The 24,718-nt window shown below is 38.7% G+C and overlaps 1 protein-coding gene across 1 annotated transcript in view; it reads right to left on the reverse strand.

Moving 5' to 3' along the window:
• Positions 1 to 24,718, reverse strand: part of Map7d2 (MAP7 domain containing 2) — a 107,391-nt gene that overhangs the window by 12,158 nt on the left and 70,515 nt on the right. Inside the window, exons 9-11 of the mRNA XM_077106812.1 lie at positions 5,235 to 5,469; positions 5,072 to 5,132; positions 4,356 to 4,488 (exon numbers count right to left, since the gene is read on the reverse strand). Of these exons, the coding sequence (XP_076962927.1) occupies positions 4,356 to 4,488; positions 5,072 to 5,132; positions 5,235 to 5,469 (429 nt within the window). The remainder of the gene's footprint in view (positions 1 to 4,355; positions 4,489 to 5,071; positions 5,133 to 5,234; positions 5,470 to 24,718) is intronic.

The raw sequence follows: 24,718 nt of genomic DNA on the forward strand, positions 1-24,718 counted from the left end.
GCTCACAGGGACTGCTTTTCTCAAATATTCTTTGATGTTCTTTTTTAGCTTCTTTTATTTTATTTATTTTTTTGAGGGTAGAATCCAGGGTCTTGTACATGCTAGGCAAGTGCTCTACCACTGAGCTACATACCTGACCTCTATTTCGGCTTCTTAATGTGACTTCCTGTGATCCATTTTGTAATCTCAGTAAGAACTCTTACTTGCTAGTTTCTATCAGTGTCTTCTCTAGAGTGGAACCAAGGTCTAAGGTTGTCTGCCCCAACTCTAGGAATCCCACTGTATACCTTGGGCCTGTTTTACATGTTTCTAAGAGAGCTCTGATGTCACTGCTGGTTGGGACTGGACCAACTTTTGTTCTTTTGGGCCTAATTATCTGGATTCCTGGTTGGCCCTTCTATTAAGGGGAGTTTCCCACATCCCTGACTTGGAAAGTGTATCCCTCACCAGCTGGTGACAATAATTTGGCTTTCCACAGTTTGACTAAAGTATCTTTATTTTTCACTATATTCTCTCAAATGGCAACCACATTTCTGTGATTTTACTATTGACTCTAAACAACACAAAACAGATGTGAGGATGATCCTATTCCAAGAGGTGTCCACTGTGTTCCAGCCCCAGGCTGTCTGGTACTTTCCTTTCTCACCTCGCACGTAGTACTACGCAAAGCTTCACATTCTGGCAAGAGAGAGGAAAACTGATTTTTGGTCAAGTGTATCAGTCTCATTTTTATCTAGGCTCCAGGTTTCAATTCCATTTCCAATTACCTAGGGATTCTGCAGACACCTTAAACTTAGTAAACTACCTAAAATAAAATGAATAATTTTTAATTCTTTAAAACGAATTCCTCCTGCCCTTCTGTTATCTATTATTGGGTATACCATTCTCCCAAGTCCTTTGAATCAAACCTTAGCATCAACTTTGAATCAGCCCACTTCTTCTGAGTTGTCTACTTGACCTACTACTGCAATGGTTTCTTAGTCTTTTCCTCCTTCTCTTCCTTTTTCATACATTTACTAAGTATTAGGCACCAGCCATCCAAAGACTGCACCTCAGCTTTTTATGGTGCTAACTGGGAAGAAAGTGACCTAAAAATACATGAAGCTGTTTGTCGGCTGACTACTGGGCTCAGGAAAGGTGAAGAATGGGTGAGGGGTAGTTCTTTTCCCAGGGAAGAGCCAGACAGGCTATAGAGGAGTGAGCTTGAACCACAGCTTGAGAAGGAAACATGTCTGGCAAGAAGCAGCACAAGCCCATGTGGGGCAACAACAAGGTTTGGAGGTGTGGAGCTGTGTGGTGGGGGAATGTCAAAGGGGGTTGCAGGCTGAAGCCTGGAGAAAAAGAATATAGAGAAGCAGGAGTGGTCAGTTAATGGCAGTCCTTTAAGGACTGTTGATGGGTTTGAGTGGATCCTGTGGGCAGGGCTTGTTGAAGGACAGGATCAGAGATCAGAACAATCACACTTCTTTAAATGAGAAAGGTTACTGTGGACAGTGTAGATGGACAGTAGACGAGCCCTGAGAGACCTGGAGCAAGGTGCTCAGATAGTATGCCCAGACACTATCTAGGTAAGACAAAGTGAGCAAGAAGGGAAGAGATATAACAGAGGTACTAATGCAATAGCCAATAAAGATTGATCTGACAAATGATGGGATGTGGAGGAGCATGAAAAGGGAAGAACTGAGAGTGGCTCTGAAACTTCAGACTTGAGTACAATGATAGATGGGGGTGCAGGGCTCATGAAAGAAAAAGGAAGTTTGGGTGAAAGATACTCATTTCTTTTTTTAAATATTTTTTTTTAGTTGTAATTGGACACATATCTTTATTTCATTTACTTATTTATATGTGGTGCTGAGGATCCAACCCAGGGCCCTGCACGTGCTAGGTGAGCGCTCTACTGCTGAGCCACAACCCCAGCCTGAAAGATACTAATTTCTATTTTGAGAATGCTGAATTTGGGGATGTACATGGGACACAATCAAATGAAAACATAAAGTAGTTGGAAATACAATCTCTGGGTTCTAGATAAGTGCTATTCAATAAAACCTTTCTGTGATGAAGAAAACACTCTGTAGAACTGGGCTGTCTATTATGATAGCCACTAGCCGCATGTAGCTACTGAGCACTGAAATGTAGTAATGTGGGTAAGGAACCGAATTTTTTTTTTCTTTCTTTCTTTTTTTTTTTTTTTAAGAGAGAGAGAGAGAGAGAGAGAGAATTTTAATATTTATTTTTTTTAGTTTTTGGTGGACACAACATCTTTGTTTGTATGTGGTGCTGAGGATCGAACCCGGGCCGCACGCATGCCAGGCGAGCGCGCTACCGCTTGAGCCACATCCCTAGCCCCCCGAATTTTCCTTAAGTGACATTTCAGTAGTCACATATGTCCAGAGGCTATGGTAGTAGACAGTGCAATCCTAGAAAGATCCCAGGCCACAAGCACTGATTCAGGTTTTCAGTATGTACATGTTATCTAGTTGCCCCTCTTGTTCCACAAAGTATGAAAGGTTTATGAAGAAAGCTGCACTTACCTTCAGAAATAGATAATAGAATGAGGCAAAGGGATAATAAAGGTAGGAAGGGAAACCAGAGCAGAGCTGTTTAGCACACCAATAGCTCAACATGAAACTACTGTATGAAATGTGAGCCCTAAATCTTTTGAAGCCAGAGGAAATTGTTAGTGTGGCAGAGACAATGGCAGAGCAGGAGTGAGCAACACTATTCAGGAAGGGCTTGTCAGGTGAGAAGCCAGTTAAAGACTGAGGGCTGGGAGCCCAAGCAATTTTTAATGGATAAGAGGTCAGATAAGACTCAGAAGGACATCCCAGAAAAGCAAGAGTAAGCTCATCATGGTCAAAGCAAACCAAGAATTGTTTAGGAATCTGGCAACTAGGAGGGACGGTGGTCATAAGGTTTGAAGAATAAGTGTGATTTGATGAAATAAAGATAGGAAGTATAATCAATTCTTTTGGGCTATGAAGGAAATATGAGAACGAGGGTGGTAGCTGAAAGGTGAAGAACTCCTTCCTAAGCACAAGTAACAATCATGTCACTCACCTGCTCTTTGACACGATATCTCCAGGGTCTGCAATTACCAAGTCCTATCATTGGAGGTCCTACAATTCATCATCTCCTGTGATTTCCCTTCACATAACCTGTGGCCCACCCAAACCAGCCTGAACAGATCACTCAATAATAACAAAAATCTGTCAATATTGACCAAAAAGCTTGAGTGAGAAAATAAATAAGTCCAGAATTTGAAGAAGGGATCAGCCAAACCTACACCCTAACCTTTTAATAAAAGGTCAATGGCTAGGGATATAGTTCAGTGGTAGAACTCTTGCCTAGCAAACATAAGGTCTGGGTTCGTGTTTCAGTAACACAACATAAAAATAAAAAATAGATCAGCAGACTTGTAATTAAGAGATCACAAAGACTTGGCAAAGTCACTAGGGATAAAAAATATACTATTATTTATTATTTTAAATTTAGTGCTGGCCTTAAGTGCTAGAGTACTGCTTGCTTTCTGTCATGTTCGCTCTTCAACAGTACTGGATTGCACTCTGTGATTATTCTAAGAGTTTCCTCTATCAATTTAGTGTCAAAACTGACCTTGTCCTCCTTTACCATGTATTTCCCTCTCTGAACACAATGATCAGCAAAGGCAGGACTGTTGACTGTGACAAAGTGCCCTGCCCTGGTACTATCACTATAGTGGTTCTCAAACATTGGTGTATCTCTAAAACAGAACAGGGCTTAGGCCAGTACATTTTCACTGTTACCTGAATGATTCTGATACCCTCCAAAGTTTAGGGACAACTGTAATGACATCTTTTGTCTTGCTCTAGCATAGGACTTCCCTATACCTCATTGCTCATGGTTATGAAATTAATCCCTCTTACCCTCATTTGGGGAGCCTGTCCAAATCTCTCACTTTGGGGTATAAGTAGGATAAAATAGAGAAAACAATTTGGAAAGCAGAATCAAGATCTCTACATCCAAGACCTTCTGTCTTCCCAGGGAGAATCTCATTCTATAAACAAACCTCAAAACTCCCCTGGTAGCTCCATGAGGCCTGCCTGGTTTCCAGGTCCAAGAAGAGAAAGGGAAGCTACCTGTAACATTTAAAACCAGGAGCTATGAGTTTCCAAGTCCTCTGAAAAGGTCTGTTAATTACATCTAATAGAAGATTCCATCTCCTAAACACTTTCATTGCAGTCCAGGCACTCTAGGTTCCTTTACTTATGCTCAGGTTTTAGCAGTAAAAAAAAAAAACTGTAAAAAGAATAGGCAAGTTGCTCTTTTCAGCCCAGCCTTTGCATGAGATCACACCAAAACTCTGAGCACCTGCATACCTTTCTTGTTCTTCCTTCTCCAATCGTTCTTGCTCCTCCTGTTCCTTCTGCAGCCGAGCCTGTCTTCTCTTTTCAGCTAGGATCTTTGCAGCCTCTCCTGCATCAGTGGTGCCTGCTGTAGGCTTCCCCAAGGCTATATCAAAGAAGAGATGGCAAGAGAAATAGATCAAGGGAAATGAACATAATGATTCCATTCACACAGCAGATGCCACTTGGACATGAAAAATCTAATACTGTGTGGTGATGGGAAATGCTACCAGGAGAGTGTTACAATTATCCCCTAAGCAGGAGAAGGACTAGCTATGACCCTGGATACATATATTCTACAGTGGAGGACAGTGGACAGCTGAGCAGGAGAGACAGGACCATAAGCAAGTCATGAACTCATTCCAACACAGAGGCTTTAAGAACTCTCGTGGAGCATGCTGATTATGGCTAGGTACAGCCTGTATTCCTTAGCACTCCTGTAGGCTTCCAGAACCAACAGCAGGGTTAGCCTCTAGGTCTCCTCCTCCAGGGGATCCTCAGGACCCTCAGTCTCCTGAGGGGCAAGACTTAGGAGCAATGGGCAAGTCTGAGAAAATGGTATGAGATGAAGGTATCCCAGCGGGAAAACAACCCTCTCCCGCAAACCCAAGAAAATGACATATAGATCAGGTCAGAGGGACAACTACCTAGGCCCAGGGGCAGTGTCAACAAAGAAGGTCTACCTGTACTGCTCTCAACCTTCCCTCCTGTGGCAGCATATTTCTCAGTGGCATGCTTGTCCTCCACATGCTTCTCCACCATGTGCTTCTCGGTGGCGTGCTTATCCACCACGTGCTTCTCAGTGGCCTGTTTGTCTGACATATGCTTCTCGGTGGCATGCTTCTCTGCCACATGCTTCTCGGTGGCATGTTTGTCTGTCACATACTTCTCTGGAGTTTCCTCTCCAAGATGGCCACCAGCCTGCTGACTTGAGGCACCTTCCTTTTCCTTGTTGCTCTTCTCTTTCTCTGCTTTCTTCTTGGGTGTTTCCTGGTTGGGAATGGGGGTAAAGCGGTACTTCACAGGAGACCCTGGGTATGATGGCTTCACTGTCTTTGGAGACTGTGGATACACTTTTGAAGTTGTCCTGGAAAACCAAAAGCAAGCCATAAGATGATTTACTGGGCCTGACCACAGAACTCAATTCCTAATATAATCAATTCCACAAAGTTGAATAATTCCATTTTTCTAGAGGAACAAATGTAGGGCTTTAGCACACACTCAAAAGTATCTATAGTATTTTCCCCTTATAGAAATATATGGTATTTATACCACGGCCCTGGTGAAATGAAAATATTTCCCCTTTTTATTGGTGAGAAGGGAAATATTTTAAGGAACCCAGCTGATATCTTAATCTCACTTATGTCTGATGACAATGTAGGGATGGTGATATGGTTTGGATACCATTTATCTCCCAAAGGTTCATTTGCAAGAAGACTGGTACTGATATAACTGTATTGAGAGGTCGTGGTAATTTAAAAGGTGGGGCTTAGTTGGAGGTAGTTAGGTCATGGAGGCACTGCCTTCAAAAATGGATTAATGTCTTTCTTAAGAAACTGAGTTAGTTCTCTTAATGGATTAAGTTTCTTTGCAGTGTGTTATATCTCTCAGAACTGGATTATTTACCATGAGAATGGGTGGGCTGTTAAAAAGTAGGTTAGCCTCCCCTCTGTCTCACTGATACACATGGTCTTCCACATGTGCCCATTTCCTTTGTACTTTTCTGCCATGAGATGATAAAGCATGAGGGCCTGATCAGAAGACTAGCAGATGCTGGTACCATGATCTTGAACTTCCCTGACTCCAAAACTGTGAGCCTAAACAAACCTCTTTCCTTATCACAACAGAAAATTGACTTAAATAGATGGATTGATAGGCATTTTCTCATTTCTTTTTTCAGATGAACACCACAGTTGGATCTGGCTTTGGCATATAACAATGAACAAGATGGCTCCATTTTTAATATTTATTTATTTTTTTAGTTGTAGTTGGACACAACACCTTTATTTCACTTGTTTATTTTTGTATGTGGTGCTAAGGATCGAACCCAGGGTCTCGCACGTGCGAGGTGAGCGCTCTGCTGCTGAGCCACAACCCCAGCCCCAAGATGGCTCCAAAATATATATAACATAAAATTAACCATCTCAACTGTTTTTAAGTATATAGTTAAGTACATTCACATGTTGTACAACCATCACCCAAAACACTTCCATTAAATGATTCCACATTCTCCTCCCCTAGTCCCTGGCAACCACCATTTTACTTTCTGTCTCTATGAAATTGCCTATTCCAGCCCTGGCCACTCGTCCACACAGGTCCTCTGGGTGCCTGAGTAGGACCACTGGCATTAGCACCCGTACAGGACTCCTGGCCGCCAACCTATGCAGGAATCCTGGCTGCTGTCCAACACAGGAACTCAGGCCGCCACTCCTATGTGTACCCCCATCTACCAATGTGGGGCTCCTCTGGTTGCTTCCATCATGGGGCACTGCAACTACTGCCACAGTCCCCTACACACAGTAGCCTGCACCTGGGACACTGCACTGGGTCTGGAGACAGCTGCCAGCTACAATAATGCATGCCATAGAGCTGGACACCATGCCACTACCCGGCCTCACCTGACCCCCAGACACTCCATTGCTGAAAGCAGCTGCATCCATCTTGGGACACCTTGGTCGCCATCTTTAGTTGGGGCAGCTTAGAACACTGGCTAGGGCTTAGAAGCATTATCCAGCTACCGAGAGTCCCCAACTCCCTGCTCTCCCCGGCAGCTGCTAACACGGCACAGTGCCTGCAGCTATGTGTCCAGTCTATAGCCCACAAAACTGGGTCACAAAACCAGGTCCTGAGCTGCCCAATATAAAACAGCTCTCCACAACAGGTGGGAAGCTCCCAGAACACAGCCCACAAGACCTCTGGAGAGAAAGGTTCCTGATTGGGAAATAGAAAGGGAGGGGGTGAGTGAGATACAGTTTAGAGACTACATTAGAGACCAAGAATTGTGAGGTCTACAGGCAATATAAGAAGATAAGACAAGGCACCCACATCACACAAGCAGGGCCCCAAAGGAGATTCCTAGACCAATCCTCCAACCCTAATAACCTTCACCATCCTGAGGGTAGAGATACCAGCAAACAACAGACAACCCCACCTATTGAGAAGGAAAGCTGGAAAGATACTGATCTCCAACAAAAACAATTCTTGTTATCTTCCTTCGAGATTTTTTTCTCTCTCTTCTACCACCATCATATCCAACATTTATGAAACCAAGTACTTTTCATAAATTAGGCTACCGAGGACAAGGATGTCTGAATAGTATATTACAGTGGTGTTGTATATTCATTTATCTCCTATTTTTACTTTTCTTAATATATATTTTTGTTTTATGTACTCTATTGTCTTCCCACTTACTTGTCTCCCCCAAATCACTTTCTCTCTCTTCTCCTTCTACTAATCAACTTCTTCACCCCCAGTTCTTTGTCCACCATCAGAAATTGTAGACCCTTTTGCAAACCTACTGCTCATATTGTAGTTAATAATTGAACTTACCGTTCAATATGATTCAAAACTATATATGTCCCAATAGCAGATATTTGGTTTAAGATTATATATTGTTTGTATTGGGATCTGTTCTCCCCCTTAAAGGAGAGTTATTAGAAATCTGCAGGGACACTATAAGCCTACAGAGTAAAAACTGTAACTCCTGGGATCTACACTTCTAGATGGGAAGATACAAACAACATAAAAAAACAAGGGAAGAAAGTGCCCCCAACAAACCAAGATATTACATCATTAGAATCCATGGCCAACATAACAGAAGAAATGACAGAGAAGGAGTTCAGGATGTACATAATTAAAATGTTCTGTGAATTATAAGATAGCAAATATAGGCAGCAAAAGATCATTTTGATAAAGAGCTACATAAGCAAATACAGGAAGCAAAAGATTACTTCAATAAGGAGATAGAGGTTCTGAAAAAAAAAACAGAAATCCTTGAAATAAAAAAAAAAAACAAATCAAAATCTCAAAAGAAAGTATCACCAACAGATTAGATCATTTTAAGGACAGGACCTTAGACAATGAAGACAAAATATATAATCTTGAAAAGAGTATTGATCACACAGTGAAGATGGTAAGAAATCAAAAGCAGAATATTCAAGAATTATGGGATAACATAAAAAGACCAAATTTAAGAGTTACTGGGATAGAGGAAGGCATAGAGTTCCAAACCAAAGGAATGAACAATCTATTCAATTAAGTAACATCAGAAATTTTTCCAAACATGAACTGCATTGGAAAAATCAAATACAGGACACCAAAGGTACAAAATCACAACATATCCACACAAAGGCACATTATAATGAAAATGCCTAGCATATAGGAGAGAATTTTAAAAGCCATAAGAGAAAGGAATCAGATTACATTTAGGAGGAAACCAATTAGGATATACGCAGATTTTTCAAACCAGACCCTGAAAGCTAGAAGATCCTGGAACAACATATACCAAGCTCTGAAAGAAAATGGATGCCAACCAAGAATCTTATATCCAGCAAAATTAAGCTTAATATTTGATGATGAGATAAAAACCTTCCATGATAAACAATAGTTAAAAGAATTTACAACTAGGAAGCCTGCATTACAGAACATCCTTAGCAAAATATTCCATGAGGAGGAAACAAAAAACAACAATGAAAATCAGTAAAGGGAGGTATTACACTAAAGCAAAGAACAATCAAAGGAGAAACAAAGTTAAATTAAATACCAAAAACAAACAAATATGACCCAGAATACAAATCATGTCTCAATAATAACCCTGAATGTTAAAGGCCTAAACTCACCAATTAAAATACATAGACTGACAGATTGGATTAAAAAAAAGACCCAACAATATGCTGCCTTCAAGAGACTTGATAACATAGGAAAAAAACAAAAACAAAAACAAAAACAAAACATCTACAGACCGAAGGTGAAAGGTTGGGGAAAAAACATACCACTCACATGGACTGCAGAAACAAGCAGGGGTTTCCATCCTCATATCAAATAAAGTAGACTTCAAGCCAATGTTAATCAAAAGAGATAAAGAAGGACATTTCATACTGCTTAAGAAAACCATATATCAACAAGACATAACAATTATAAATATGTATGCCCCCAATAATGGAGCATCTACGTTCATCAAACAAATTCTTCTCAAGTCCAAACAGACCACAACACAATAATTATGGGTGACTTTAACACACCTCTTTCACCACTGGATAAATCTTCCAAACAAAAGCCAAACAAAGAAACTATAGAACTAAATAATAAAATCAATAACTTATAGACTTAATAGACATATATAGAATATATAGAATATTTAATCTATGTATAGAATATTTAATCTATCAATGAGTGAATATACTTTCTTCTCAGCAGCACATGAATCGTTCTCTAAAACAGACCATGTTATTCCACAAAGCAAATACTCTTAGAAAATACAAAAAAGTAGACAGACTACTCTGTATTCTATCATATTATAATGGAATGAAATTAGAAATTAATGATAAAATAAAAAATAGAAGCTGCTCCAATACCTGGAGACTAAATAATATGCTACTGAATGAACAATGGGTTGCAAAAGACAGCAAAGAGGAAATTAAAAAATTCTTAGAGGTAAATGAGAACATTGATACAACATATCAAAATCTCTGGGACATTATGAAGCCAGTAGAAAGAGGAAAGTTCATTGCATGGAGTTCATCCCTTAAAAGAAGAAAAAGTCAACAAATAAATGACCTAACATTACATCTCAAGGCCCCAGAAAAAGAAGAACAAATCAGCAGCAAAAGCAGTAGAAGACAGGAAATAATTAAAATCAGAGCTGAAATCAATGAAGTTGAAACAAACAAACAAACAAACAAACAAAAACTAACAAAACAAAAAGCTGGTTCTTTGAAAAAAATAAATAAAATTGATAAACCCTTAGCCATGCTAATGAAGAGGAGAGAGAAAACTCAGATTACTAACATACTTGATGAAAAAGGAAATATCACAACAGACATTACAGAAATACAAAAGATAATTAGAAATTATTTTGAAAATTTGTACTCCAATAAAATAGAGATTATCAAAGGCATTGACAAATTTCTAGAGTCATATAATTTGCCCAAACTGAATCAGAATGATATACACAAGTAAACATATCAATTTCAAGCAATGAAACAGAAGATGTCATTAGAAGCCTACCAACCAAGAAAAGCCCAGGACCAGATGGATACACAGCTGAATTCTACAAGATCTTTAAAGAAGAAATAATCCCAATACTCCTCAAATTATTTCATGAAATATAAAATGAGGGAACCTTTCCAAACTCATTCTATGAGGCCAATATCACTCTGATTCAAAACCAGGCAAAAGCATATAAAAAAAGAAAACTTCAAACCAATATCTCTAACGAACATAGATGCAAAAATTCTCAATAAAATTCTGGCAAATTGAATACAAAAACATATAAAAAAAGACACTACACCATGATCAAGTGAGGTTCATCCCAGGGATCCAAGGTTGGTTCAACATATGGAAATCAATAAATGTAATTCATCACATCAACAGACTTGAAGATAAGAATAATCTCAATAGATGCAGAAATAGCATTTGACAAAATACAGCACCCCTTCATGTTCAAAACACTAGAAAAACTAGGGATAACAGAAACATATCTCAACATTGTAAAAGCTATCTATGCTAAGCCCCAGACCAACATCATTCTAAATGGAGAAAAATTGAAAGCATTCCCTTTAAAAACTGAACAAGACAGAAATGCCCCCTTTCACCACTTCCATTTAACATAGTTCTTGAACTCTAGCTGGAGCAATTAGACGAAAGAAATTAAAGGAATTGAACAGGAAAAGAAGAACTCAAGTTATCACTATTCACCACAATATGCTTCTATACTTAGAAGATCCCAAAAATTCTACCAGGAAACTTCTAGAACTAATAAATGAATTCAGCAAAGTAGCAGGATATAAAATCAATACCCTTAAATCAAAGGCATTTTTGTATACATCAGTGACAAATCCTCTGAAAGAGAAACTAGGAAAACTACCCCATTTATAATAGCCTTTAAAACATAAAATACTTGGGAATCAACTTAATGAAACAGGTGAAAGACCTCTGCGATGAAAACTACAGAATGCGAAAGAAAGACATTAAAGAAGACCTTAGAAGGTGGAAAGATCTTCCTTGTTTTTGGATAGGCAGAATTGTCAAAATGACCATACTACCAAAAGCACTATACAGATTTAATGCAATTCCAATCAAAATCTCAATGACATTCCTCATAGAAATAGAAAAAGCAGTCATGAAATCCATCTGGAAAAATAAGAGACCCAGAATAGCTAAAGCAATCCTTAGGAAGAAAAGTGAATCAGGTGGTATCACTATACCAGACCTTAAACTATACTACAGAACAATAGTACCAAAAAAACAACAATAATAGTTAAAAAAAAAAAAACAGTGTGGTATTGGCACCAAAATAGACTTTAGACCAATGGTGCAGAATAGAAGACAGAGACAAGCCCACACAAATACAGTTATCTCATATTAGACAAAGGTATCAAAAACATATATTGGACAAAGTATAGCCTCTTCAACAAATGGTGCTGGGAAAAGTAGAAATCCATCTGCAACGAAATGAAATTAAGCCCCTATCTCTCACCATTCACAAAACTCAACTCAAAGTAGATCAAGGACCTAGGAATTAAACCAGAGACCCTGAGCCTAATAGGAAAAAAAGTAGGCTCAAATCTTCATCATGTCGGATTAGGCCTTGACTTCCTTAATAAGACTCCTATAGCTCAAGAATTAAAATCAAGAATCAATAAATGGGATGGATTTAAACTGAAAAGCTTCTTCTTAACAAAAGAAACAATCAGTGAGGAGAACAAAGAGCCTACAGAATGGGAGCAAATTTTTACCACATGCACATCAGATAGAGCACTAATCACTAGGATATATAGAGAACTCATAACCCAATCAATAAATAGGTCAAGGAATTAAATAGACACTTCCCAGAAGATGATATATAATCAATTAACAAATATATGAAAAAATGTTCACCATCTCTAGCAATTAGAGAAATGCAAATCAAAACTAAGATTTCATCTCACTCCAGTCAGAATGGCAGCTATTAAGAATACAAACAGTAAGTGTTGGCAAGGATGTGGGGGAAAAGGCACACTCATACATTGCTGGTGGGACTGCAAATTGGTGCAACCAATCTGGAAAGCATTATGAAGATTCCTTAGAAAACTTGGAACCACCATTTGACCCAGCTATCCCATTCCTGGGTTTATACCCAAAGGACTTAAAAACAGCCTACTACAGTGATGCAGCCACATCAATGTTCATAGCAGCACAATTCACAATAGCTAAATTGTGGAACCAACCTAGATGCCCTTTAGTAAATGAATGGATAAAAAAATTGTGGTATATATACACAATGGAATATTACTCAGCATTAAAAGAGAATAAAATCATGGCATTTGCAGGTAAATGGATGGAGTTGGAGAATATTATGCTAAGTAAAGTAAGACAAACCCCAAAAAACAAATGCTGAATGTTTTCTCTGATATGAGGATGCTGATCTATAATGGGGATGGGGAAGGTGCATGGGAGAAATGGAGGAACTTTAGATAGAGTAAAGGGGAAGGAGGGAAAGGGAGGGGGCAGGGGGGTAAGAAAGACGATGGAATAATTACCCCAAGTATGGGCATGAAGGCAAAAATGGTGACTCTACTTTTTGTACAAGTAGTGACATGAAAAATTGTGATAAATATGTGTACTATGAATTGAATTGCATTTTGCTAACACATATAACAAATTAGAATAAATAAATTTTTAAAAAGTGAAAAAAATAAAGACAATTCATAGAATAGGAGAAAATTTTCACAAATCGTATATTTGATAAGGGCCAGATACACTGAGTACGTAAAGACCTCTGCCTATTCCAGTTACCTCATATAGGTGGAATCATACAATTTGTTCTTTTGTGTCTGACTTCTTTCACTAAACACAATGTTTTCAATGTTCCCAGTTCCTTTTTAAATGCTGAGAAAGAATTCAGCTAAAAGATGGGATTACGGGTGCTTTTTAGGGTTCTTAGGTTTAATAGGATCTTTTTCTTCCCTACTGGGAATATGTAAAAGGTGAAAATAAGACACTTAGGGAAACACCATTTTGTTAAAATGCAGGTCTGTTATATAGCTTCTCCAGCTTAGGACTGGCTCCTGATGAGTACTGGGTGATGAGGATGTAGGCAACAATTGAAATTGATATGTCCAGTGTACCCCAGAGATTTGTGAGTATTTGTATAGAGTTTCTCTAAGAAGGATATAAATCAATCTGTATGTAACCACAAACTGTCTGTTTTAATACTACAGCAGGTTGAACCCTGTGCACTTGCCAACATCCATCAACAGAAAAAAGAGCAATAAAAATGGCAACTCAACATAATATGTAAGGCCAATTTCTTACCAGAGATTTAAAGAATTACCTAATCAGATCCTGGAAGTAAGGGGAGAATCTTATCAGATCAGTTTTAAGCTTGGTCTCAGGCTGCCACAAGTGGCATGTGGGCTGGGCAAGATGTAGGCTAGTTTTCCAATGAGATTCTCATGCTAAAAAGTCAGTTCTTGGTGCCAGGAGAGTACCTCTACCTTCTCTTATTCACTGCCAAGAGGAGGGCCACATGGTAGTGGGTAGTAGCTGATCACCTGATAAAATGAATACTTCTTTAACATGATCTAAATTTCTAAAATCCAGTTGTTTCAGTATCAACCATTCTACTGATGTAAATAATCAGTGTGCATCAAAATTCCATGGCAGGACATCCACACCTTGCACGGCAGTCTGCTTTCCAGCTGGATGGACAGTTTCAACCTTAGGAAGAATTTCTTCCTACTGGCCAAACTGACTTCCCTGTGTCATCACTCCATTACTCCTGGGGCCACATAGAACTCAAATATACCTTGTTTATACAGACGATGCTTTGACTCTCTGCAGATTACTGTCTTATTTGTCCTTTGTTAAGATGGTTCGTGCCCTACATTAGGGTTATCCCACCATTCCTAAGGGATACAGTTGTTCAGATATCTCAGCAATCAGGTGATTCTTTCTAGATGCACTATAGACCTCCTGTTTTCTGATTTTTCCTAAACTCCTTAATTAAAGAAAAATTATGCAGAACAACCCCCCACTGTCCCATGATTTGCATTTGAACGTGTAACAGGTTTTTTCAACTTGGCATTTCTGACATTTGGGGCCGGATTGTTTTGTATTGTAGGGGGCTATCCTGTGCACTATAGGATTTTGAGCAGCATCTCTGGTCTCTGTCCACTGAAGGCCAATAGCAACCTCTGGGCTATAACAACCAAAAATGTTTCTTGATATTGCCAAATGTCCTTTCAGGGAAGAGATTCCCCCTCAGCTGAGAAGCCCTGAGAGGACACAGACAAAGACGCACATAAAATTTATAAATATGAGTGAAGCTTCTCTGGTTGGAGGGGTAGTGTCCAATCCCCACAGTGATCTCAAAGCACACCAATAGGCTGCTGAAAGCCTTGGTTTGAGAGATAATGTATGAGTGCCTTTATACGTATGTGTTTTAGTTGTTGAAAAACAATATGACACAGGTACTACTGTTACGGCCATTTTACAGATGAGAAAACCCAGCTTAGAAAGGTTAAGTGGCTTCCATGGTTAACTAAGCAATGGAGCTGTTGTTTGAGCTCACATCTACCTGACTCGCCTCCTTACAACTTTGTTCTATTCCTTGTGTGACAATAGTGGTTTAGCCTAAGTTTGGGTCACCAAGACCCCAAGATGTTCTTTTTAGAACTGGCATAGAATAAGAAATCAATAACTATTAAATATTGATGGTGTTTCAATATATAATCAAATAAAACTCCAAATGATCCTCACAGATAAGAAGAAACCAAAATCAGGAAGTTAACTGTAAACAGATAAACCATCCCATCCTGTTCTCTCATGTTGATAGCACTCCACTTAAGCATAGCTTTCCAAGGATCTAGAAAAACTTATGTTTAGGTTCAAAGAACATGTACAAACATATGGCATGAGATCTTGTACTTGGCCACACTTTCCTTTTATGCTGTCAGACTGTAAGAACAAAATTAAGCATGCAGACTTGTGTGTTGTCTCTCCATCCTCAAATCCCCCACTGCTCTCTCAAGCTAACAGTATCCTATCAAGGTGAGCAGCATCCATGGCTATAAACCCACTACCCACTTTGTCATAACCACCATGAGGGAGTCTGAGAGAGATTTGATCATCAATTCCTTTCCAAATTCAAAACTCACTACCTATTTATTATGTAAAAATGTGGATGTGTAACCGATGTGATTCTGAAATCTTTGTAATGTTTTGAATAACCAATAAAAAAATAAAATAAAAAAAAACTCACTACCTACTCCCTTGAACACCATGAAAATGCTATGTGTGTCTTTCATCCAATAGCGCTGTAAAGGCAGGGGGAAGATTTGGAACTTAGTGAGAGAGGCTGTAGGAAAGCATAGGAGACTGCTTTTTTTTTTTGGTAATACTGGAGATTGAGCCCAGGGGTGCTCTACCACTGAGCTACATCTCCAGCTCTTGTTTAAAAAATTTAAGACAGGGTCTTGCTAAGTTGCCCAGGGTGACCTGGAATTTGTGATCCTCCTGCCTCAGCCTCTTGAGTTGGTGGAATTACAGGTGTGCAGCACAGGATACCTGGTAAAATTGCTATCTTGTTGTAGATGATGAAGACAGAAACATTTTCTTCTCTCATAAGAATTCCTACTTTGTCTCCTTAAGAAGCAAGGAGGAACCTGCCTAGAGGGATTAGCTTGCTGTCTGCTCTTCATTACCCTCACCTTCTTCTGGGAGAGAGAAATGAGTTCTTTGACTGATGAGACCAAGCAAGTTCTGTTCACTCTAGTTCTCTTTCTGGGACCTGCCTGCAGCAAGCCATATTCTGGGCTTCTTTAAGTGGTACTAAAAGAGGTGAGTTCTGCCCTGTGGTCCTGCAGTTTGCTGGTACCTCTGCTCCTAAATGGATAGATGAGAATGAGGAACTTTTCTGTAGACACTATTCCCACCATTAGGGTTGCCAGAGCTGGAATGGGGGCAATGGGGAAGAGGCTTGAAATGGCTGCAGCCTTAGCAGTCATAAATTCCAACATGACCCTTACTTTAAATAACTCCATTTAAGTAGATCAAACTGTGGGATGGGATTACAATCCTACCAAGAAAAGACCTGAATGGCCTAGTGGGACAGGTTCTGATAGTTTTAAATTGGCAAAGCCCTGAGCAGCCTTCCTTCCACTTGGCTTTAATAGAACTGTCACATGGAGGTTCAGTTCACACCACAGACTGTGAGGTTCTATTCTAAGTAAAACTGGGCCAACCACCCACAAACATGCACTTAAAAATAACTTATACCTGAGAAGTAAGGGTGAATTATTTGGGACAAAATTCAAGAAGTCTGCTTATATTCCCCTACCCCAATTCAATAAACAGGATAAGTTAGAAGACACAGAAACAAACACAACTTTCAAATTAGAGAAGTGTAGGCAAGTCTGATTTTTTTTTAATGGTGAGAGACCAAAAAAACAGACAATAATCTTTGAAGTTCCCAATTTTATCTATAGAGTTTCCTGTTTATCCTGCTTCACCACTTGCTCATACAGACTTAGCACCCTGCCAGCTGCCCTGCAAGAGCATAGCATCTTAAACAAGGCAGTACTGGTGTGGCAGTCCCCACACTTTCTGGCCAGCTCTGTTCACACTATTGTGAGCCAAATGAAATTTGGCAAAACTTTTTTCTCCAGTTTCCTGGAAATAGGTAACTTAGCTTAGAAAAGAAATTAAATATGAATTAATCAAGGGAACTCACTGTGTACTTATACAGTTTTATTTTAAAGTATCTTCTTATCTCTTTAATCACGGTCAATTTGATCACCACAATAACCCAGTGAGGTAGGTAGGAAATTATTATTAGACAACCAACGTCTTAAGAGCTTAGGTGACTTTTTTCAAAAAGATGCAAACAGATGAAAGTACCAGGGCTGGCATTCAAATCAATTTTTTTTTTCTTCCTTCTTCTTTTTTAGCTCTTCTACTTTAATTTTTTTCAGGTTCAATAAAAGTATGACAAAGGGGATTCACAAGGTTTCTTTGGGAAGGTAGCTTTCCTGGTGCACAGGGCTGGATTATATAACCTTTTAAGGTTTCATGACTAGCAGAAAATATGAACAAATACTTCCATAAGTACAGGGGCAAGAGGGACTCTTGGGAGAGGGTTGTCACACTTTTGAATGTGAGTTGACTGCAAAGCAGAACACCAAAAGACTTTTTCCACCACATCCTGGAATCTAGTTCTATTTTTTCAAAGCCATTTAACTCCAAGCACAGTGAACACAGTCTACCCATTAGCTGGGAGGGAGGGATCTGTGACCTCATCAGCACAGCTCAGTCAACATTCTGAAATTTATTATTTCCCAGAGAGAAAAATAACAACCTATACAAACAACAACAACAACCCCCCCCCCCCAAAAAAACCCCAAACCTATGGACACTACCTTAACCCAGAGACCTACATTGGCATCACCAGTAAAGGAAATAAACTGATATCATGAAATGTGGCACTGAGGACCCAGTTATCCCAGCCATGGGATTCCTGTCCAAAATACACAACTTGAATCTAACCACAAAGAAATATCAGACCAACCTAAGTTGAAGGATAGTTCTTAAAATAACTGTTTTAAAAACGTCAAGATCATGAAAAAGAAAGGCTGAGGTGCTGTTCCAGGTTAAAGGAGACAAAAGAGATAAGATGACAAAAAATAATATAGGACACTATATGGGTTGGATCCTGGACCAAGGGGAGAAATGCTATAAAGGATCTTATTGGAACTGGCTAAAACTGCATATAGATTGCAAATTGAGTAACAATAACACCTCAAAGTTAAATTTTCTGATTTTCAAAATTGTTCTATGGGCTGGGGTTGTGGCTCAGTGGTAGAGTGCTTTCCTAACACATGTGAGGCACTGGGATTCAATCCTCAACACCACATTAAAAAAAAACTCAATAAACAAAATAAAGGTATGGTGTCCATCTACAACTAAAAATATTTTTAAAAATGTTCTATGGGTATGTAAAACAATGCCTCATTTTAGTGGTAAAGGGGCATGATACCTATAACTTACCTTCAATTGTTCTGAGAGAAAACTGGGCATGTGTGCATTTCAATGTATATGTCTATAGAGAGCAGATGTGAGACCGTGAATGAGAGTAATGGGTTATAGGAATAATGAAACAAATATGGCTAAATGTTAACACAGGATGAATGGCATACAGGAGTTCTTTGCTCTAGTCTTACAATTTTTCTGTAAGGATAAAAGGGTCAAAATAAAAAGGCTAAAAAGTCTGGCTAAAACTCAAATGATCCTCTGATGAGATTGAAAAATATAGGAATGGGTGAGTATAAGTATGGCTCCAATGACAGGATGTCACTTAACATTTCAGTCATCCTTTTTAAGAAAAATTTCAGGTAAAAATGCAAATGCCTATTGGAGAACAATGGTGGTGGCAAAAATGATGGCCACAATAATCTCTCTCATCCCACATGATTTTATGAATTTATTTCTCCAACTCACTAAATCTGGGTTGGCCTTACTGCTTTGAATAATAGTACATAGCAGATAAGTAATTCTGTGACAATTCAGGGCATATCCTTAACTGGCCTGGAAGCTTCCACATTCTGCCTAGAAGATGGCTCACTCTTCAAACCTAGCTGCCATGCTATGAGATGCTTAAGCCATATGGAGAGGCTACATGCAGGAATACTGGTTGACAGCTCCTGGAACCCTTCAGCCAAAAGCCAGCATCAACTACCAGCAAAGACAATGGTCCATTTTGGACTTCCAGTCATCAAGACTTAGGTAACTGCAGTCCAAGCTGACAACAGACCACAACTGCACAGAAGATCCCTGATAAGAACTGCGCAATGGCAGAACATCCAATGACCGCGAGTTAACCCATAAAACAACTTCATAAAAGACTAAGAGAGAGAACTGCCATGTAAGCTCAAGTTATAGATCTGTGAAAGTTAATAATAAATTGGGCTGAGGTTGTGGCTCAGTGGTAGAGTGATCGCCAAGCACGTGTTAGGCACTGGGTTTGATCCTCAGCACCACACACGCACAAAAATGAAATAAAGATATTTTATGTCTACCTACAACTAAAAAATAAATATTAAAAAATAAATTATAGTTGTAGGCCACTGAATTTTGGGGGGGGTTATTAAGAGCAGCAGTAGATAACTGAAATATTACTCATAATAATGACCCAACCAATTTAACATATATTTCTAGGAATGTAAAACCATTAGAGAATACTTCACACTGAAAAATTTAAGTGCAGGCAAGCATCAATACTCACAGGCAGAGATGGGTTGGGTAAATCTAGTTGGCCACACTTGATTTCTTATCTCTAGGTTACAGGAAGAAAGGTATGCTCCATCTAAATCTTTCAGGGTGTTACTGAAGCTAGTTTTCTAAAACCTATACAAGTACCCGACAATATAAACAATGAAAATAAACCTGAATGCTTAGAAGGGCAATGCTATTAATATGCACATCCACCCAACTGTGGCTTAATTTATCTGAGATCAGGGAGGAGAACAATACACTGTCAGAGCTTAGGAGGTCACAGGAACAGGGATCATTAATCACATGACTCGTCTGAGCTGTTAGATAGGAGTTCAAAGAGGCTAACTATGTCCCCTTTCAAAGCACATCATTTTTAGTGTGCTTTAAAAATCACATTACTTGGTCTCCATAGTGAGAATGTCAAAAGAAAATGGGGTTTATTTTGTGCATGACACCATTTTAAATATCAAGTGTCTCTTTTTTGTTTTTCTTTAATACTGAATGTGCAAAAACATGTACAAAATGTATAAGGTTTAAAGAATATAACAAACATCTACATATCCACCACCTAATCCAAAAGAAAGAAGTTACCAATGTGCTAGAATTTCCTATGTTCCCCTCCCTGATCCAATTCCCTCTCCTCCTCACTCAGAGGCCATCATCACCCTGAATCTTGTTTGCCATTTTTTTACTTTTTAAAAAATCCCATTTACCACATTCTTAAAAACAGATTGTTTAGTTTTACACATCTAGAAACTAAAATAAATGGAATGATACTACTGACATTCTACAAGAGGAGTTTTCCATGCAACACCACAACATGTGGTTGTGGGCAACAATGACCCATTCTTTTTCACTGCCATATAGTTTAGCTGGATTTTTCAGAATTGCCTTATATTCTACATGAGTTTCCATGTTTTTCAGATGTGGTCCATACCCACTGTGGTACAGCTATTAATTTTCACTTGGTGGGAAACTATCTTTCTTTCTGAACATTTTAAAATCAAGTAAAATTTGCTTCTCTTTAGACTTCTCAACTCATTAATACAGGTTGTACATCCCTAACCTGAAATTCTGAAATCTGAAATGCTCCAAAACCCTAAACTTTTTGAGCATCATGTCAGTGCTCCAAGTTTCAGATTTCAGATCAGGGATGCTCAATCCGTAAAGCCTATGCAAACATTCTAAAATCTGAAAGACTCCAAACTGTGAAACCATTTCTGGTCCCAAGCAACCAAAATACACTAAGACAGACACACACTGAGCACCTGCTGTGCAATAAGAAATTAAGAGTTCCTACCCTCAAAGTGGTGCAGCAGGAGACTGAGCCTAAAATGTTCACACAGCCCAATGAGGTACACATCAATGCTGCCTGCTCCCTCACTTCATGCAGAGTTCTTACCAAATATCACCTCCTCAGAGAAGCCTTTCCTGTCCACTTATCTAGTTACCCTCTTCTACCACATCTTGTCATCTGATCCACTTATTTTTTCTTCACAGCAATTATCACCACCTGATATTATACTTGCTAATCACTGTCACGTAAACTCCATGATGGCAGGGACTTTTGCCAAATTTATCACTGAACCTTCAAAAGAATGAAGAATGCTGGATACACAGCAGGTGCTCTATAGGTATTTGTGGAAGGAATGAATGGTAGAGGTATGCATGTGATGCTACCTGAGCACAGAAAAAGGGGTAAATTCAGTTTTGGCTGGTTCCAGAGAAGGTGCCAAGAAGCTCCAGAACATCCTTATCTTTAACTCCCCAAGTTTTCCTCCAGAAATAATTTTTTTGAGAGAGAGAGAGAGAGAGAGAGAGAGAGAGAGTTTTTTTATTTTTTTTTTAGTTATTGGTGGACACATCATCTTTGTTTGTGCTGAGGATCGAACGCGGGCCGCACGCATGCCAGGCGAGCGCGCTACCGCTTGAGCCACATCCCCAGCCCCAGAAATTATTTTTAATTGGTTCCTTTTAGTATACATAACATTAGGATTCATGACAGAATTATAAAAGCATGGAATATAATTTGCTCTAATTCAACCCCCAGTATTTCCCCCATCCTTCCTCTTCTTCTCCCTCCCCTCTACTTTACAAATTTCTGCTATTTACTTTTAGTTTTTTTTAATAGTGGCTTGTGGATGAATAAACATGATGGTGAGATTCACTGTGGTATATTCATATTATGTACATAGGAAAGTTAGATCAGATATTCATTCCACTGTTCTTTTTGTAAAATTTTTTAATTTTGCTTTCATTTTTTCAATATTTACTTTCTTAGTTATAGGTGGACACAATATCTTTTTTATTTTTATGTGGTGCCGAGGATCGAACCCAGTACCTCACACATGCTAGGTGAGCACTCTACCTCTGAGCCACAACCCCAGCCCTCATTCTGCTGTTCTTCCCTTGCCTTATCCCTCTCCCTCTCCCTCCCCCTGAGTCTCCTTCATATAGTTCACCCATTTCTTCTATTTGATGGAATCCCCCCACTTTACCCCCTTCTCTTCCCCCACTTATTTTGGATTAGCTTCCGCATAGCAGAAAAAACATTTGACCTTTGCTTATTTCTCTTAGCATATAGTCTCCAGTTCCATCCATTTAGCAGCAAATGCCAAAATTGCATTCTTATTTTCTTAAAATATTTTTTAGTTATAGATGAACATAATACCTTTATTTTATATATTTATTTTTATGTGGAGCTGAGGATCGAACTCAGTGCCTCACACAGGCTAGGCAAGCGCTCTACCACTGAGCCACAAACCCAGCCCCATAAGTGCATTCTTTATGGTTGAGTAATACTCCACTGTGTCTTTATCCATTCATCTGCTGAAGGGTACCTTTGTTGATTATGTAAATTCCTAAAAAGCCTTTGAATCTTAGAGTATTATGAGTCCAGATAATTAATGCCTACATACATTGCTAGCTTAGACAATGTTTTTTTTTTTTTCAGATTAAAAAGCAACTGAGAGAAAATACTCTTAGAGACATATAATATGGGCAAATTCCAGATGTTATCTGTGCTCTAAGACTCAGAAAACTGAGCTCACTAGGCTGATGCCTTATCCACATACTGCTGATGTTCACTATTTATGGTTTCTTTTTTTAAAAAAAAATTTGTAGTTGTAGATGAACAGAATTTGTTTACTTTTGTGTGGTGCTAAGGATAGAACCCAGAGCCTCCAACATGCTAGGCAAGCACTCTGCCACTGAGCCATACCCCCAGCCTACAAAGTTTCCTTTAAAAGAAGAGCCTGAGACCTCAAAAGCCCATCTCACTCTCACTCTCAAGACAGCCTGCATTCTCCGCACCCTGAATGTGTATTCCTTGGTTTCCTAAATAAATCTGTGCCTCTTTTGATATATCCTAAAATTCTTTTCTCCAGAGTAAGTCAAGAACCTGGCAGGGTCTAGTTGATCCCCTTCTCCTTTTGGGGGGACCTTCTCAGATCCCTATCCAACGACAAGCTGAATCACAAGTCCTGAGCCAGACAGCCCTTTGGACTGGGGTCTGATCTGCACATTACTATATACATGGCTCCCTCTCACCTTGCTTCCTTAAATTAGAGACTATTTTCATTCATTTTTTGATTCTCTGAGGTACTTGACACAGTAACTTGCATTCATTTATCCTGAAAATATTTAAAGCACCTACTATGTGCCTATTACTGTTTTTTAAAAATTTGTATTAGTTGTTGATAGACCTTAATTTTATTTATTTATATGCAGTGCTGAACATCAAACCCAGCACCTCACACATGCTAGGCAAGTGTGCTACCACTGAGCCACAGGCCCAGGCCCCCTATTACTGTTTTAAAAGAGTGGGAATAATTTTTTTTTCCTCTAAATTGAACTATATAAAAACGGTATGGGATTTTATTCAAGTGTCTGATCAAACAAGTATTTTATAAAATTCCTATGACTTGGGGCTGGGACTGCAGCTCAGTGGTAGAGCACCTGCTTCACATGTGTCAGGTATGGGGTTCGATCCTCAGCACCACATTAAAAAATAATAATAAAAAAATAAAGATATTGTGTCCATCTACCACTAAAAAAGTTTTTTAAAAATTTAAAAATTCAGATGATTTGTCTTTTAAAATATTAAACAGTTCTAGAAACATAATTTTTTCAAGATGTTCAACTTCAAAGAAATAGCACAGAGCCAGTTGTGACCTTGCTTCCTATTAGAGCATAACTCCCATCTCTGTAGAATGCAATAACTTACTTGATTATTTTAATGAAATTTATAATAATAATGATGAAACTTGCAAGTTATTATCTGTATAGGAACCATGACTCAATATCTAGGATAAGAGACTAAAACCTGGAAAAACCCCAGTAAGAACTAGGCTTTTCTATTAATATAAATATACCAAGTTAACACAAGCATAGTGATATGTGGATAAGAGCCAAGAAGATTAATAAATAAGACAAGCAAAACTAGCATAGAAAGGACACTGTGAACTAAACAATGAAAATTTAAAAAACAACCTATTAATTCAGAGATGTGTTATGGAAGGATATTAGTAGTCTATAAAAATCATGGTAGGGGCTAGGGTTGTGGATCAGTGGTACAGCACTTGCCTCACATGTATGAGGCACTTTGATCCCCAGCACCGCATATAAATAGATAAATAAAAGTTTTTAAAAATCATAGTAATCTGAGAAAACTAATAATCGTGAAAACTCTGCTAGAAAGTAACACATTAAAAAGAAGAGCTGATGTCACCTTGAAATACTTTAAACAAATCCTAAGTGTTCATTAAATTTGTGTTTTATCCTTCATTCTCTGAGTCAAATGGATGTACTAAACAAGGTCTACATTATCTTCCACATATAAAAACTTTCCTAACCAAGCATGGTGGTGC

Source organism: Callospermophilus lateralis, chromosome X (genome assembly GCF_048772815.1).
Source record: "Callospermophilus lateralis isolate mCalLat2 chromosome X, mCalLat2.hap1, whole genome shotgun sequence".
Classification (NCBI taxonomy): domain Eukaryota; kingdom Metazoa; phylum Chordata; class Mammalia; order Rodentia; family Sciuridae; genus Callospermophilus; species Callospermophilus lateralis.